At 44.7% G+C, this 18799-nt stretch overlaps 1 protein-coding gene across 2 annotated transcripts in view; it reads right to left on the bottom strand.

Moving 5' to 3' along the window:
* PLCB4 (phospholipase C beta 4) overlaps positions 1-18799 on the bottom strand; it is a 250171-nt gene that overhangs the window by 24054 nt on the left and 207318 nt on the right. For both annotated transcript variants that reach the window (XM_061622541.1, XM_061622542.1), the window contains 2 exons: positions 6602-6704; positions 5889-6053 (listed from right to left, as the gene is read on the bottom strand). In XM_061622541.1, coding sequence (XP_061478525.1) covers positions 5889-6053; positions 6602-6704 — 268 coding nt within the window. The remainder of the gene's footprint in view (positions 1-5888; positions 6054-6601; positions 6705-18799) is intronic.

Below are 18799 nucleotides of genomic sequence, written 5' to 3'. Positions count from 1 at the left end.
AATGTACTGCCTTCAAGTCGATTCTGACTTATGGCGACCCTGTGAATAGGGTTTTCATGAGGCTGAGAGGCAGTGACTGGCCCAGGGTCACCCAGTGAGCTTCATGGCTATGTGGGGATTCGAACCCTGGTCTCCCAGGTCGTAGTCCAACACCTTAACCACTAATGAAATGAAAAACTGGACCTACCATAAAGTTTCATTCTGGTGTTGGTGGGAAAACAATTTATTTTGAGACAAAGCTCTTTCAACTGTTGCAGGAAAGGCAAAAATGCCCCCCCACAAAGCTTTGAAATGGAGGAGCAATCCCATTTTCTGCCCAAGTTTGTATGACCAACCTAAAAATACTGGCCTCTTAACAAAACAACCGTAAATAAAACTAAAAACAGTATCACCATTGTCAGCAAAAAGAACAAAGGAAAAGAGACAGGAATTGGAAAGCCTCCATATATCCCTAGTCTAGGGTATAGCCACTCCAAATATCTCACGGTCAGAACTCAGGCAAGATAAATTGCTATCCCACCACCACAGAGAAATAAACTTGTTAAGTCCAAATTTTTCTCTCTCAGTTGGAGGGGAAGAACAATTTACTTAAGGATACCCAAGAGCAGCAGCATCCCAGGTGGGAAAATTCTAACATTTTTACAGCACCTTCTTATTAAAGGCTGCTTCTACAGAGGCACCAGAATCAACTTTATAATGCTTAGGAATGTGTGAACAGATTGTCTAGTGGTTGTTTTGCAAATCCCATTTGTGAAGGCATTGCCCTGAAAGGTTGTCAAGTAACTTTTCTTCTAATGGAGTATATACGACAATGTCTGGTGTGCTGGGGGGGCTAGGGCCAGGGAGCCTGTGGCTCTTGGGATGCTGTTATCCAGCTCTCATCAGCCCTAGCCAGCAAGACCAATGGTGAGGAATGATGGGATTTGTAGCCCAGCAGCATCTAGAGGACCCCATCCATGCTCTATGCTATTTATGCTCTATGCGGTAGAAAGAAAGAAAGAAAGAAAGAAAGAAAGAAAGAAAGAAAGAAAGAAAGAAAGAAAGAAAGAAAGAAAGAAAGAAAGAAAGAAAGAAAGAAAGAAAGAGCATAACAATGTCTTAAGACCTGTGAAAGGCAGATTTGTCCAACTGGATAAATGTGGAGGTCACTTTGCCCTGATCAAAGATGCAAATATTTTTGTTAACTGATAGGGATACTATTTCTGAAACTCTGCATGCTGAGGACACTGTCCCTGGAAATCTAAGGGAATGTTCCTTCACAGGAATCTTGACCAGGATTTGAATGGAGGTTTTATAAGAGCTTATAACAGTACACTAAACCTTGACATGGGAAACTTGTGAGCCATAAAGAGAGACTTTTAGCATGGGTAAGGGACCTTTTAAGGTGAGGAAGGGAAGTGACAGACTAAGCACAGTTGGATACATTTGCCAGAACTAATAGTTGTCTTAAAATAGCACTGGTGCTACTCTCTATACATGAGTGAAGGAACTCAGAAAGTCTGAGACTTCAGCCTTTCTATGTAAACATTATTAAGAGTGCGGGAAGAGAAGGATTTCTATGTAGTTCCATACATTCTCTAGGTTGATGAATATGACACGATAATAAAAAGATTCTCATTAGAACAAGCACATTTTCATGTTGTCAAACAGCAGTCATATTGGTCTATGGTGAAATATCAGGTACCAAAATAAAAGATATCCAACTGGTGGAAGGCACCATTATTTCCTGATTGATAAGATGTATCCAGAGAAAAACCTGCACCATGGCCAGTGCGGTGGTACAAGAATTGTTTTGCTTTCATTATCCTAAGCTTTAAGCTCTCCTGGCCACCTTACTGTATAGGTTCCGGTGGGAGCTTTGGAGTCTTTTGATGCTGTGGAAGAGCACCTGGTGAAGACCTTTCTGATTCTGTAGTTCAGTCAAGATACAAAGAGGACCAGAACTGGTTGATCCACTCTATCTGCAATACGTCATTTTCCCACTCTACTTGGTCTACCTGTTGATTGTTCAATCCAGTCTGTGTCAATTTTTTATTTTATTTTATTTATTTATTTATATCCCATCCTTACCCCCAGCAGGAGCCCAGGGCAGCAAACAAAAGCACCAAAAACACTCTAAAACTTCATAAAATTTTCAGAGCACTTGGAAAAAAGTCTGTTTTCAGGAACAGAAGATGAGACTCCACTCACTGGATAGCCATATTGCCTCCTTTTGGAGTGTTTGGGAAGTGGTACTGTCTTGATGATTTATGTAGCCTTTTGCCTCTTTGAGTATCCGGCATATGCTGGGGGGTAAAGGCCAGGGAAGGAACTGGCAATCTCACCCCATATATATGGTCTGCCTAGTAAATGTCACGTCACCCTAAGAGTCGGAAACGACTCGCACTGTAAGTGCGGGGACACCTTTACCTTTTTTTTTTTTTTTTTTGCATACATGCAGTATGGGATTGTTCTTATATGGTAAGGAACTTCCTAAGAGAGAGATGAATGGTTTGTCCCTGGACATCCCTGGGCTGCTCTCCTACTGCAGTCAGTTCACCATCCTGTGAGTCAGGGTCCATCATTATGATTATTCTCTTGATTTCTGATATTGGTTGGGCCTTTGGCAATTTGGAAGGATTTGCCCACCAGGAGAGAAGAGACCTAACTGATTAGGAAGATGTAACTGGATAAGTGCTTGGCCGGATATTTGGTTTGGACAATCCAGCAGGAACCACTGTCAAGTCCAGAGGGGGGGGGAGAGAGAGGGAGGGAGGGGGAGAGAGAGGGAGGGAGGGAGGGGGAGAGAGAGGGAGGGAAGGCTCATTTGAAGATGGTATGCTGAACAGACTCCAATAAAAGGCCAGAGCACTCCAAAAGCCCTACCATCTGCTACTGGTCAAGACCTCAGAGCTTGGAAAAGTTACTTTTTTGAACTACAACTCCCATCAGCCCCAGCCAGCATGGCCACTGGATTGGGCTGATGGGCTTTGTAGTTCAAAGAAGTAACTTTTCCAAGCTCTGCCTATTATTGGAAGAATGATAGTTGCTTCGCTACTTCCTGTTCCTGATTTGGGAAGTGGGGATCCTGCAGCAGTAGTAGGAGCTTCATCCTAAACTGCTCTCCCACAACCAATTCAGAATGTGAGTTCATCCACGCCAGCAGCCAAAAATGCTTACAGTGAGTTCTGTGTGTGCAATTATAAAGATCAACCTATCAAACTGTTGTGTTCCATTTGCCTAGTTGCATCAGTGGCATTGTGAACAGAGAGAGAAGCTAAATGGGGAAAAAGACTGGATTAATTTCAATTTCCATGACACTTTCGCAAAATGTAGTGGAAATTGAGATTAATCCAGTCTTTTTTCTCTCCAGTTGGTTCCCCTGCTAATTACTTACATGCAGATCCAAACTATGGAGAACAAAAACAGACTATTGCTCCAGATCTTGTTAACTGGCATTCCATCAATAGAATACTAAGTATTCAGCAGAGATCCCACTAGCAAGAAGGAGGCCAGATTTTGGTTGAACATCAGGAAAAACTTCCTAACTGTTAGAGCAGTATGACAATGGAACCAATTACCTAGGGAGGTGGTGGGCTCTCCAACACTGGGGGCATTCAAGAGGTAGCTGGACAGCCACCTGTCAGGTACTGTATGCTTTAAGTTGGATTCCTGCATTTAGCAGGGGGTTGGACTTGATGTCCTTATAGGCCCCTTCCAACTCTACTATTCTATGAAGAATTCCCTGCCTCAAAAAATGTTTAGTAACTGCAGGTTCAAAATAGGCTCACGGAAAAAAGCAACCTGGCAATAGCTCTGCTAACTATAATGGACTGTATTAATTTTGCCTCCAAGGCAGCCTAGTTCAAATTAATACACAACATAAGGTAATAAACATACGACAAGGCAGGACTGACTAATAAAGGCTCTAGGAGTAAGATGATTGAAAATGTCCTCTCCATAGGCCTTAGATGTGCTTGTCGAATATGATCACGCCAGATGTCCTGCCTCCTGGTCACCCATTAATGATAATATTAAATGGTATTTATGTCAGCCTGGGGTACTTCTTGAACTACTGAAGCCTCCAATGGGTCCATAGAATCAATCTCTTAATTTCCTTTTTTTACAGTTATAAAATCAAAATGATTTATTCAGAAATATCCAGCTTAGTATGCATGGTTAAATACAGCAAAACTGACCCAACACAAGCATTAAAAATACCATGTCAACAACTTACCAATATCTCACAGTGGAATGACAACACAGAATATGTATTACAACAGCAGTAGTTTTATTTAAAAAAAAAACACAGGAGGACAATAAAACACAATTCACACATTATCTGCTAAGAGTTTACATGAAGTTCGTGCTATAATGGGAAGCACGATGAAGCCTAAATCCACTGCCTTGCACTATTACGAAAGATGTTTTCCCACTATTGGGCTCTACCACTGTGCTTATTTTAAACTATTATTAGACCAAATATTGGTCATATAAAACTTGTATAAAACTACTAGGAAAATGTGTAAGTGGCACTATCCCACAGTCACAACTAAAAAGTGTATGATCACTAGCCAAAAAGATCCATCGCTAAAGAAAAAGGCAGGTAATAGTTCTGCATTCTGGACAACAGAACAAGTGAAAGGATAAGAGACATTGTCAAAGACGGCACCACTAACGCACATACTTTGGGTGAAACTCTAGCTGACAAAAATGAAAATATAATGGGATATAAAAAATTAGAGACACCACTGATTACAACTGAGGGTAAATTTACATGTGCAGTTCTGACAAATCTTTCTGCAGTACTTCTATGGTTAAAGATTGCATACATGTGCCCAGCATGGTGCAACCCATGTTTTCACCAAATGGGGGCTTCTTCAGAATGAGGTGGGAATGAGGTGATAGTCCTGAAGTGGTAGAATGGACTGTACAATTTCATTCTGCAGGTGGAGGATACTATTTTTGAATGCTCATCTAATGTATGTGGGAAAGAAGAAAAAAACCCGGCATAGCAGTGAGAAGGATGAGGTAGAACCTTTTCTCTTGGTGTCTTTCGCTTGCAGGAAAAAATGTTCTGAGGGAACCTTCAAAAATGGCATCTCCCCACCTTCAGCCTGAAGCAGTATAGACCACTTGAGGATTCTGCCACCTCATTCTGCCACATGTTTAGACCAGACCACAGAGACACCTAGAAAATTCTTATAAATATTGTAGTTTTGAAGCACCATGATGAAAAAGTTTTGTACAACAGCACATGTAAAACCACAACCGAGAAGCAATCTTTTGAAACAAATTTACCAAATGGTGCCCACGACATTTTTGGTGGAAGAGAGAAAAATGTACATGACGCACACAGGACGAGGGAGCTAGCCTCAGATGTGGGGGCAGCACCCTCCAGACTTAATCCATGTAATGACATTGACCTTAGCTTTTTGGATGCAGCATCTCACCTGCCCTCTTGGCTGAAGGAACAGTGCAAGATAGCAGCCACTGCCAGGGCAGGGAAGAAGTTGTAATCTCCAAGGAATGTAGAGGTTCACCAGCTGGAGCTCATTCTGAGCAGACTGCATACCTGGAACACAGGCATAGCCACGAACGAGGTGGGTTCCTCCAAGAGGGAGGAGGAGGAAGAGGAAGCAAGAGGAGGGAAAAGCCAAACAGAAAAATAAAAATCATGTGATAGCTACAAAAGGTTCTCTCTTAAAAAAAAAAACCACCTAAGATTAAATCAGCCTTAACCCATGACAAAAAAGTGTATCACGGTGCAGCCCTATAAACAAATGGAGCGCATTAGTAAGACTTTATTCTTCTAGATAAGTGTTGTTCAGGACAGTAGTTATTTTGAAGCAAAACTTTATTCATGTTAAGACTGCAAAGCACAAGCTTACTTTTGAAATACATCGTACCTTTCGGAATACAAATGATTCTTCATTGTAAACAGGATTCAAACCATTGTTCATCACCATCCGTGTTCGGAATTCTTTACGTATCGTGTCAGTGGGAAGCCCATACATATCCACTTCTACGTAAGTACCAATTTTTTTGTCTGATAAAAACTGGCCAGATATTACCTTGAAATGAAAGTACAGAAATTTACAGCACTTTGGTCAGATGAAAACTGTAAGACTATGTAACAACTCAGGGGATATTCAGCATTTAGTTTCAGCCACATATACTGTTATCTATCCAGATACATATACATGCTATTTGCAATCCATTCAACTGTGAAAACAAAGGTAGGCTGGCTATATAGGACCATGGGTTGGATCCAGAGGAGCGGGAGACTTGTCCTCCCTGATACAACCCTTGACAATCCCTATAAAGCCTCTCCTGAGGACTAGGAGACCTTCCAGAATGTCATGGGATGTGCCTCAGGGGGCTGCAGTGAGAGGCAGAGACACCTTGCACAAGTGGAAGCCCACTCACCCACGGTGCACCTGCCCAGGTTTGGCCAATTCTGCCCTCCTCCTGCAGTTCCACGCCCAAACCTATGCCATTCTGGAGGTCCACTGACCTTAGAAGCAACTTGGGGGGGGGGCACAGGTGGCTGCAGTGCGGAGGAAGGAGCAAGAAAGTCTGTTCTAGGGTGGGTCACTGACGTTACATATGTGACTCCTACCTGTACTGAACAAGTTGCTGCAATAACACCATCTACAGGAGTTTCAGAGAAAGGGTCAAAGGTTCGATCAGGACGTCGCATAAAATCTGGTTTAAGAAGAAACCTTTAAAAAAGCAGAAGGCATTTTTTATAAATGAAACTTTATATTGCTATTTTTTAACATTAGAGTTGTTATTTAATTATAATAGCAGCAAACAGTACTAGTTTTTTAAAACTAGTTTCAGGGTATGTATTCAAAGTCATTGTAAAATTTACCATCTGAACCATGGAAAAGAAAACCACAGTAATCAGTGCAAATTACATGTACCATAGGCTAATCATTTCAGGCATTTATTTCTTTAGCCAACCTCCAATGTATTTTTTGTTATGTAAATTTGTATAAATGAGCAGAGATCGTCAATGGTCTGAAATGCATGTGTGCCAGTGTGTGCGTTAATACAGGTAACCAGCTTGCTATGTGACAGGGGTTGCTTTGGTGCCTGCATGACTACAAAAATAGTGTACGTTTTTTTCCTGCCACACATTCTTTTGTGTGGTAAAGGTCCCTGTTGGAGGTTAATAGATTATAATGACAATAGTATTTTGTATAGTACAGGGGTAGCCAGTGTCTTGCTCTCCTGATACTGCTGGACTCCAACTCCCATCAGCCCCAGCTGGCATGGTCAATGGCCAGGGATAATGGAAGTTGTAGTCCAATATCTGGAAGGCATCATGTTGGCTATAATTGGTGTGGTGCTTTCAGATGTTCTAAGCACCTCACATTCTACTTAATTGTAATCCTTACAACAACCCTGGAAGTTAAGTCGTATTTTTATCCTGTATATTGCAATTTTTATCCTCTATATTGCATCATAATGCCAAAATACAATTTAAATAACATCCCAGAAGAATATCAAATAAGGAACAGATATGAGGCTTTAAACTTAGTTGATACAGAACCAGAAAAACTATGGATTGAAGTCAGAGACATTATCAGGGAAGAATGCAAAAAGACAATACCTCTAGTTAAAAAGAGAGAAGTACCTCAATAGATGACTGAAGAAACTCTTAAAATGGTTAAAGAGAGAAGGAAAGCAAAAGGAGACAGAAATGCAGTCAGAACCCTAAATGCAATAATACAGCGACTAGTACGTAGGGACAAAGAGAACTATTACAATAGTTATTGTAAAGAAATAGAAGAGTACAGCAAAAAAGGTAGAACAAGAGCCCTATTCCAAAAGATTAGGAAAATTAAAAGCAAATTTAAACTAAGAGTAGGAATGATGAAAAATCAACAGGGGAACACACTGACTGACCGAGATAAAATAAAAGGAAGATGGAAGCAATACACTGAAGAACTATATAAAAGAGATGCAAAGATGACAGTTTCATTCATGGAGGAACTGTATGATGAAGAACCAGAAATTTTAGAATGTGAAGTGGAAGCTGCTCTTAAAATACTTGGAAGAAACAAATCACCAGGAACAGATGGCATACCAATAGAGTTGCTACAAGTTACTGAGACTGAATCTGTCCAAATTTTGACAAAAATAGTCAACAGATATGGAAAACTAAACAAAGGCCTACAGACTGGAAGCGTTCAATATACACCCCAATTCCAAAGAAAGGGGATCCCAGGGAATGCAGTAATTATCGAACTAGTGCCTTAATATCCCATGCAAGTAAAGTAATGCTCAGGATTCTACAACAAAGGCTCTTACAATATATGGAGCAAGAAATGCCAGACATCCAAGCTGGATTTACCAAGAGAAGAGGAACAAGAGATCATATTGCAAACATACACTGGATAATAGAACGGACCAAGGAATTTCAGAAGGAAATTTACAGATTACAGCAAAGCCTTTGACTGTGTAGATCATGAAAAACTGTGGAATGCTTCAAAAGAAGCATCTGATTGTCCTGATGTGCAACCTACACTCTGGACAACAGGCTACTGTAAGGACAAAATAGGGAAAAACCTATTGGTTCCCAATCGGAAAGGGTGTGAGACAGGGGTGTATTTTATTACCCTATTTGTTTAATCTATATGCAGAACATATCCTATGGAAAGCAGGATTGGACCAAGATGAAGGAGGTGTGAAAACTGGAGGGAGAAATATCAATAATCTAAGATATACAGACAATACCATACTACTAGCAGAAACCAGTAATGATTTGAAACGAATGCTGATGAAAGTTAAAGAGGAAAGCACAAAAGCAGGACTACAGCTGAACGTCAAAAGACTAAAGTAATGACAACAGAAGATTTATGTAACTTCAAAGTTGACAATGAGGACATTGAACTTGTCAAGGATTATCAATACCTTGGCACAGTCATTAACCAAAATGGAGACAAAAGTCAAGAAATCACAAGAAGGCTAGGACTGGGGAGGGCAGCTGTGAGAGAACTAGAAAAGGTCCTCAACTGTAAAGATGTATCACTGAACTCTAAAGTCAGGATCATTCAGACCACGGTATTTCTGATTTCTATGTATGGATGTGAAAGTTGGACAGTGAAAAAAGTGGGTAAGAGAAAAATCAACTCATTTGAAATGTGGTATTGGAGGAGAGCTTTGCGGATACCATGGGCTGCAAAAAAGACAAATGACTGGGTCTTAGAACAAATTAAACCAAACTATCGCTAGAAGCTAAAATGATGAAACTGAGGTTATCATACTTGGGACACATAATGAGAAGACATGACTCACTAAAAAAGACAATAATGCTGGGGAAAACAGAAGGGAGTAGAAAAAGAGGAAGGCCAAACAAGAGATGGATTGGTTCCATGAAGGAAGCCACAGACCTGAACTTACAAGATCTGAACAGGGTGGTTCATGACAGATGCTCTTGGAGGTCACTGATTTATAGGGTTGACATAAGTCATAATCAACTTGGAGGCACATAACAACAACATTGGAGGTCGCTGATTCATAGGGTCGACATAAGTCAAAATCGACTTGAAGGCACATAACAATGACCACATATTGCAACTGGGAGGACTGAGACTGAAAGGAAGTCGCTTGTCTGATGCCACTTATCCTGCAATTGTATACATACTAACCAGGGAATAAGTCTCAATTAATTAAATGATACTTACTTCTAAGTAGGCATGTACAGAGTTGCAGCGCTAGATACTTTGCAGAGTTCAAACCAGGAGCCTCCAGATTTGTAGCTCAGCCTCTTAGTCGTTACACTACACGAGATCATTTCTACCATTTCAAAAGCACACATGCTTGCAGTAATTTTCCACAGGTAGCCTGCCATCAGATTGGGTAGTACTGCCATCTAGCGTCCGAAGGCAAGAATGCACTAGAGTTAAAACCTGGGGCTCGAGCCCCTCCCACTCCAGTCTTCATTCTTGCCTTCGTCCGAGGCAGATCGGAATTTAGACAGAGCGTAGCTAAGTCTTTATTTTCAACTCTCCTCCTTATCGCTTTACCTCTTTATTTCTTCGGGGTTTCCCCTGAGGCTCCACCAGCAGCAGCTGCTGCTTTCCCGTTTAGCGGGGGCTCCGCGGCTGCGGTCCCCTCCCTCATTTTTTCCGTTTGTAATTCAGTCTTCTGAGGTTCCAACAGCAGCGGTTGCTGTTTTATCGTCTAGCGGGGGCTCCGCGGCTGCGGTCTCCCCCCTCCTTATTTCTGTCTGTAATTCAGCCTCTACATAGGGAAGCTTGCGGCGGTAGCTCCCTCGTAGACACCCAGCCTGTTTCCTCCCTCAGGGATTACTGAAGCCTCTTGTAGCACTCCCGTTTTCCCGCCAACCCCGATATCGCGGCCGCCATTGTTACTTATTTATTCAATTCTTTTACAGAGGCCCCTCAGCCCGGCTGTTCATTCAGCCCGGCTTGGGCTTAATTAGGCTTACTGATATCGCCTCTCTCGCCTGTTTTTTAATAATAATAATAATAATAATTTATTTATTGGTCGCCTATCTGTCCAGTTTAGTGGACACTCTAGGCGACTTACAATAACAAAAAGCTATACATAATATACATATACAAAAACAAACCACAGTCCTAAACAATTTAAAACCAATTTCCAATTAAAACATCATAAAATTAATCCTCCTCAATCCCACACACACACAAAAAAAGCAGCACACAAGAAACAAACAAAAAGCAAACAAACACCCAGGCCACCCCAGCCAGCCGGCTTATGTATCCCTCCAAAGAGGGACAGGTGGTAGCAATCAGTCCCAGCTGGCTGGGTACCTGGGGCCTGGTCCTGCAGGATGCAGGTCTGCCAGGCAGAAGTCCCACAGGGAAGGGTGGTGGAGGTGGTGATCCCACAGCAGCAGCAGCAGACTCTCCTTCCCTGGGCGGCGATGTTCTCTTCCTGCAGGCCCTGGGTCTTCAATCACTACCCTTAAAGCCTTCAGTTCCAAAGGCTCCGAGTCTCCCGCCAACTGTCGCTGTAGTCTCCGTCTCATTTGTTTCACCACCATCAGCTTCCTGGTAAACCAGGGGGCTGGTTTGGCTCCATTCCGTGAGAGGGGACACTCAGGAGCGATCATGTCCACCGCCTTGGCCATTTCCCCATTCCAGAGGTCAGCCAGAGCGTCAACAGAATCGCCTAATATAATCCAGCCCACAACCAACAGAACTCCAATCAACCCAAACTCCACCCAGCTGGCTCCCGGCCGTTTTCAAACCCTTCTAGGGCCTTAGTGAGAGGCTCCGATATTGCGGCCACCATTTTGTTTCATTTTTTGCCGCTTTTTTCTTTTCTAATACTTTTCTCACTTGTGGGACTTGTGTAGTCTCCTGTTAACAAACATATACTCACCTAATATATTCACCTAATCAGTATTTCCCTCAGACACATCAAGTAGCCCTGTTGTGGGACTTGTGTAGTCTCCTGTTAACAAACTTATATTCACCTAATCAGTATTTCCTTCAGATACATCAAGTAGCCCTGTTATACCACACCTTCCCCATTGTGTGTGTGTATATTTGTAGGTGCACCTCCAGTAGCCCTGTTATACTACACCTTCCCCATTGTGTGTGTGTATATTTGTAGGTGCACCTCCAGTAGCCCCGTTATACCACACCTTCCCCATTGTGTGTGTGTATATTTGTAGGTGCACATCCAATTGACTTATGCTCCACCTTCGGCGGCGCATTATTAGTCTGTGCACCTTGGCGGTACCGCACCTTCCCCATTGAGTGCGTGTATCTAGCCCTGGCCACACTGCGATTGTTAAATAAGGCTTATCTTTTCTGGCAGTGTAACTAGCTGTCTCGCACCTTCCCCATTGTGTGCGTGTACTTAGCTCATGGCCAAGTTGGCAGTGTAACTAGCGGTCTCGCACCTTCCCTATTGTGTGTGTGGACTTTGCTCGTGGCCAAAGTGGCAGCGTAACTAGCGGTCTCGCACCTTCCCCATTGTGTACGTGTACTTAGCTTGGTGCCAACCTTACCCGAGTCGTTATTTTCCTCGTGCTGGGCGTACTTACTCCTGTCATACTGTCTCTAGTCTGTCCTATACTATTTCTACCTTAGCTCTGTTACCGCTCCTTCCCCATTGTGGGCATTCATTCAGAGATTGACATGGCGGATTTGAACCCTGAGGTGACAATATCCCCTGAAGCAGGCCGTCCATCACCACGCCAGCCAGCTAAACATAAACACGCCAAGGCAAAAGCAAAGACTAAACACCTGTCTGGTCGCCGGGCGCCCAAGAAGGCACACTACGTATCACCCTCGCTTCCGGAGAAACCTCACCATGCAGCCGTTCCTGCACTTTTCCAGTCTCCTTCTGAGTCATCAGAGGAAGAGTTTGAAGGATTCCCCAGTCAAGCTCCTCAAACTCCGCCTCGGCAGCCTCAAATTCCTCTTCAGGAACAGGCGCTACCGTCTTCCACTCTCCCAGGGATACAGTTGACCCCTGTCTTCCTGCAACAACTACGAGAGCTGCTGGGGTGCCTATCCCAACCCCAGCCTTCTCTACATTTGTCTTCTCAGCCCGGAACCTCGCAACAGCCCAGCTCTGCGAGACACCCTGGTGACAATACTGATGCTCCGCTACCCTCTCCTAACCCATATGAGGTGGTCAGGGGTAGACTGGACGTAGAGCAATCTCAGACTGATGACTACATGAACGTTTTTCAGACTGACCTGGATGAATGGAGTGGGGAATCTGACCAGGAGGAGGAGATCTCCTATCGCCTATTTGACCCAGCGGATTTCTCTCATCTGTCACGTAGAGTCATGGACACTCTTGGCATTCAACCAGAACTTGTACAACCGGTTGTCCCTCCTGTCAAGGGTGCCAGAGTTCTCAAGTCCCCCAGATCAGTGCAGCACTTCATTCCCGTACCAGACCCCATTAAAAAACTGACCAGAGAAGAATGGGCCCGTCCCCTTCGTCCACGTCGTTCCTCATCCTTAGCCAACAAGCTCTATACCCTTGACCCGGAATTCATGTCCTTTCTGAACGTCCCGGGGGTGGACCAACCTATTTCCAATCTTGTATCCCGGTCTCTCCTCCCAAAGGAAGACGAATCACTGTTCAAGGACCCCTATGAGAGGAGGCTTGACTTTGTCTTCCGTAAGATCCATGAGGCTTCCGCTCACTCCATCCGGGCCTCTTCTACCGCCTCTATCTTCTCACAGGCTTCCATGATGTGGTTAGAGGATCTCCTTGACGACCCCAACCCGGATCCTGCCAAACTAAGGAAATATATCCTCAAGATACACAAGGCTGCTGCCTTTGTGGCCGACGCCACGTTAGACGCTTCCCATCACGGTGCACGCGCCCTTGCAGCCGAAATTGTAGCTCGTTGTACCCTATGGCTCCAACATTGGGATGCCGATTCGACTGCCAGAACCAACTTATCCTTAGCTCCATACTCGGGATCTATGCTCTTCGGAGACGATGCACCCAAAGCAGTCCTTGTCGACCCCAAGGACAATCGTAAACCTGCACTAGCTACGGCCAAAAGAGACGACCGCAGACCCGTGCGACGGTTTACCCCTTACCGTTCCTTCCAACCCTTTCGGAGAGGACGACCTGGTGGACGAGGACAGGATACCAGGCCTACAAATTTCCGTCCCTCCAAGGCACCCTGGCCCAGACAACGCTCACAATACAGGGGCCAATACCAGAGCAGGCAGGCATATGGCAGAGGAACCCGTCAGCGCAGGCAGTTCTGACCCCATCCCCATTGGAAGCAGACTCTCCTTCTTCTCCAGCATCTGGCTAAACTTGACAAACATCTCCTGGGTCAGACTTCTCTTCACCCAGGGCTACAATATAGAATTTTGGCGGACACCACCGGACAGATTTTGCATCTCCCCCATCTCCAGGGCACGCAAAAAGGTCATGCAGGACGCCCTACGACATCTACTAGAGATAGCCACTATAGAGCCTGTTCCTCCATCCGAACGGCTACAAGGCGTGTACTCCGTCCTCTTTACGGTTCCCAAGCGACACTCCTCATGGAGGGCGGTCTTAGACCTCAAGGGCCTCAACCGCTTCGTCAAGTACCGCCACTTCAAGATGGAATCTCTGGCGTCTATTGTAGAGGCTCTACAACAAGGGGACTTTATCGCATCCATCGACCTGAAGGACGCTTACTTACACATCCCAATTTGCCCGGGTCACAGACGGTTCCTGAGATTTGCACTAGGCCACCTCCATTTTCAATACCGGGCCCTTCCATTCAGCCTCTCCTCGGCCCCCCGAGTCTTCACCAAAGTGATGGCCACCATGCTGGCGTATCTCCGCCTCCAGGGGGTCCATATTTATGCTTATCTCGACGACCTCCTCCTCCGAGCAGGCTCCCGGGACTTGGCCAACAGGCAGATCCAGTTCACCCTAGAGGCAATACACTCTCACGGCTGGCTGATCAATGCCAAAAAAAGTCATCTACAACCAACTCAGCGCCTCCAGCACTTAGGAGCAATACTGGACACATCCCTAGCCATGTTCTTTCTGTCCCCAGACCGTATTGCTTCCATCACAGCCATGGCAACCTTACTTCTACATCGCCCCACAGCAGATGTCATGTTTCTGGCCCAGTTTCTCGGGGCAATGATCTCCTCCATCCACATCGTTCCGTGGGCCCGACATCATTCCAGACCTTTACAATGAGCTCTCCTACCTTTTCAAGCGGACATCTCCAGGTCCAACCATCGCGTAATTCCGCTGGGCCAATCTCTGAAGCAATCATTCCGCTGGTGGGTATCCACAACTTCCCTCACCAAGGGGACACCGTTTCGGGACCCAACCAGAGTCCTAATCACCACGGATGCCAGTCTGTCCGGCTGGGGAGCCCATTGCAACTCCACCTTTGTCCAAGGCGTGTGGTCAACCCAGGACCTAAGTCACAACATCAACTGGCTGGAGCTCAGAGCTGCTCATCTGGCTCTGAGACACTTCCAGCCACTATTTGCTCTACAACATGTCCTCATTCGGACGGACAATGTTTGTGTGAAATCTCACATCAACAGACAGGGGGCACAAGGTCCAGGGCTCTGCAGGAGGAAACGACACGAATCTTCTACTGGGCCGAGTTCCACCCCAAGCCACTGTACAGCACGTTCTACAGTTCCTATACAGAGGCATGACATTGGGACTCAGACCGAACACCCTGCGTAGACAGGCTTCCACCATCTCCTCAATTCTGTCTGTTTCTTCATCGGCAGCACCCCTAGGCACTCACCCGCTCATCAAACGCTTCTTAAGAGGAGCTCCCCACCTCTCTCCAGCGGTACGTCACCACTTTCCATCCTGGAACCTCTCCAAAGTTTTGCAGGCATTACAGCGACCTCCATTTGAGCCTCTTGCCTCAGTGCCTCTAAGACTCTTGTCTTTTAAAGTCCTTTTCCTCGTGGCTATCACTTCCGCGAGGCGGATTTTGGAGTTACAGGCCTTGTCATCAGCCCATCATCTCTGCGTATTCCATAAGGACTCTGTAGTCCTGAGGCTGGATCCATCGTTCTGTCCTAAGGTCAACTCAATCTTCCACAGTAGCCAGGACATTGTACTTCCATCCTTTTGTCCAAAGCCGGTCCATCCCCTCGAAAAGGCCTGGCATTCACTGGATGTTAGGAGAGCGCTCAAAGTTTACCTCTCTCGCACCCAGGACATTCGACAGACAGACGCATTATTTGTATCCTTCCATCCGAGATCTTTGGGAAAAAAGGTGTCCAAATCCACTTTGTCCTGTTGGCTTCGAGCCTGTATTTCTCTTGCATATCAGTCACTTAATTTGCCAGTGCCATCTAATATCACGGCTCATTCGACCAGGTCTGCTGCCACTACGGCGGCTTTCCTAACTAATGCTCCTCTTACAGACATATGCAGGGCGGCGGTATGGGCTACCCCTAACTCCTTTGTGAAGCATTATAAGATTGATCGCTATGCTTCAGCTGACGCCTCTTTCGGGAGACGTGTCCTGCAACACGTTATTTCTGATTTGTAACTCCCTAGGAATCCCTCCCTATTAGGGGGCTACGTTGGTACATCCCAATCTGATGGCAGGCTACCTGTGGAAAATGGTCCCTTGGACCCACCTGAAGGGTGATTTTCACAGGTACGCCTGCCATCACGTCCCTCCCTTGTGGGGGATTTCTGGGGAAATTCGTTCAGTATTTTGTATATAGTTCAACCTATATGTTTCGTGCTCTGTCTGATTTTCTTTAGTTAAAACCTATTCTCATGTTGCAAGTTCTATGATATTTGCTATGTATATTTTCTTTGCTGCTGGGGCTTTTGCCCTTTGGTTACTTTCAGATTTACCACTTCGGACTCGTCATCATGAAGACTGGAGTGGGAGGGGCTCGAGCCCCAGGTTTTAACTCTAGTGCATTCTTGCCTTCGGACGCTAGATGGCAGTACTACCCAATCTGATGGCAGGCGTACCTGTGAAAATCACCCTTCAGGTGGGTCCAAGGGACCATTTCTGACTCCTCCCTTATCATTCTCTTGCCACATCCATATGTAAGAATGAGGAACCTTTTCCCCCATGAAAACTTTGAACATATGAAAGCAATGCAGGCAGGAGTTGTAAGGAGTAGTTCTGAGTATAGTTTGCTTCTGGGTTGCTCTCTTTTAAATCGTGGTTAGTAAGGCATGATAATTTCTGCTATTTAATTTAAGAAACTAAAACATGGCGTGATCAGGACAGGAGCTGTATTTTTGCAAAAGGTTAATGACATATTAAAAAACCCCAAACATGCTCCATACTGCTAAAAATGATGTGTTCCAACTCTGCACTTTTTTCACCTTGTTACATGTATCAAATAGGACTTGGGATTCTTTTCTGAAACACACCAAAAGGAAAGTGGTATTGTAAACCAGGAGGTACCACAAGGATAAGATTTGTTTAATACTATATCTATCTACTACAAATCCCAAGTGTCCACATTTTCAGCAGGTTTCAACTGATTAGATTAACTGGTATAAAGGACACAAAATTGAATCTGGCAAGGCCTTGCAAGTAGTGAGAATCCCAGAGGATTCATACTGTCATCCATAAACACATTGCAAGAGCTCTATCTGTAGAAAACATACGTAGGAAGTCATCTCTCAATGAGAATTCATTTTAAATAGAGGCTGCAAGATTTGAGTGAATGAAACAGCTATGTACGATAACAGCATTTATATAGCACCAAAACGTCTACTGTGATGGAGCTTATTTAGAAGATGGTGGTGATTCAAAATAGGTGAAACTTTTCTGTAACTTCTGAAACGGCATGTAAATATTGTGGGTTGCATCTAATGGAGCCCATCCCCTGACAGAAGTCACGTTGATTCAGTGGAGGCTCCTAGCAGTGGAACGAGGGGCAATTTTCTCTGATTTACCCCACCCTCTGCAGCTTTCTGCAAATCTTGCTCCAGAGGGTTGGGAGATCATTAGAACAATATGGGAGGTGGGGGGAAGAGAGGGAATCTGGCAAAACTTCCCTCCCTCCCTGTTTCACTTATGAAAGCCTCTGCCGGATCAAGGAGCCTTCTGTCAGCAGAGGGATACCACTGGATGCAATCCTGTATAGAAATGTTACTGGTTAGTTAGGTACTAAACAAAGACTGCTTAATACAAATATACTTTAAATACAATAAAAACTTAAATGAAAGAGACCAGTACCCTCAATTCTTGCATAGTTTACTATCTCATGATTCATGTTAACCATTTTTCTCTCTCCCAACATGCAAAAAAAGAAAGAAATCCCCTTCAAAACATAAATCAGCATCAACTGAGCATGTATACATGGGAGCAATACACCCCGATAATTAAATGAGGGAGAGAGTGCATGCATGCATAAGCAAAAGACACTTGTCTGCAAGCCATTTTTATGACATAATCAGGAGTTCAGACATAATCTTATCTATACATTTGCACTTCACAGAGGCTAAGAGAGGAAGTTATATTTTTTATTACAGACATTGGCACATCCTCTGTAGTCTTTCCAGTCCCACCATGGCATACAGATCTGCAACTGGTGATGCTGGAGAAGCTCACTGAGCTTGGGCCTGTACACGAAAATCACAACATGATTGTCATCACAACATCTGCCTCTAGCTACATCAAAGGGATTTGGGGAGCAGGAAGGATTTGTCTCATGGCCTACATATTGGTCCATGGTGTGTTGAGATATGGCAGAGACTTGTGGTGACTGCATCTGTGTAAAAAATGACAGCATGCCCTGAAGTTGTGAAAGAAACTCGTGAGACAGCTGTAGCCCCGTTGAAGTAGATGGTTGTGGCTGAGTAGGTGGCTCAGTAGGTGGCTGTGACGTAGGACCAGCTCTGGGTGGTAATGTGGGAGGAGGATGGTTACATGTTGGCTGAGTAGGGAAGCCAGCAAAGCCCTCCTCATCTGAGGAAGCAGTGGGGGAATGAAAGATATCCATCAGCTGTTCCTGAGCTGCTGTGGTAGGTGTCGGGACAGAAGCATAGCGTGGGCGCTTGGTTTTGTTGTGGCTGGAAAGGTGTTTAGTTTTAGCCAGTACTTTGGTATGCTTAGTCTTAGTTGCCTTGGATGGTTGTGGCTTGGCTGTCTGAGACATGTCTGGCTGTTCCGCCATCTTATAATCACTATGGGTGCAGTACACGGCCACAGAGGGGGCAGAATGTAGAGACCCGAACAGGCTCAGTACACGATCACAGAGGGGGTAGAATGCACTGGCAGATGGCTGAGTGCACGGCCACAGAGGGGGCAGAATGCACTATGGTATCAGCGTCAGTATAATGCAGGCTGGATTTCAGGATTTCA

Source organism: Rhineura floridana, chromosome 4 (genome assembly GCF_030035675.1).
Source record: "Rhineura floridana isolate rRhiFlo1 chromosome 4, rRhiFlo1.hap2, whole genome shotgun sequence".
Classification (NCBI taxonomy): Eukaryota; Metazoa; Chordata; class Lepidosauria; order Squamata; family Rhineuridae; genus Rhineura; species Rhineura floridana.
Note: the sequence above shows the minus strand (reverse complement) of the source record. Positions and strands in the feature narration are given on the sequence as shown.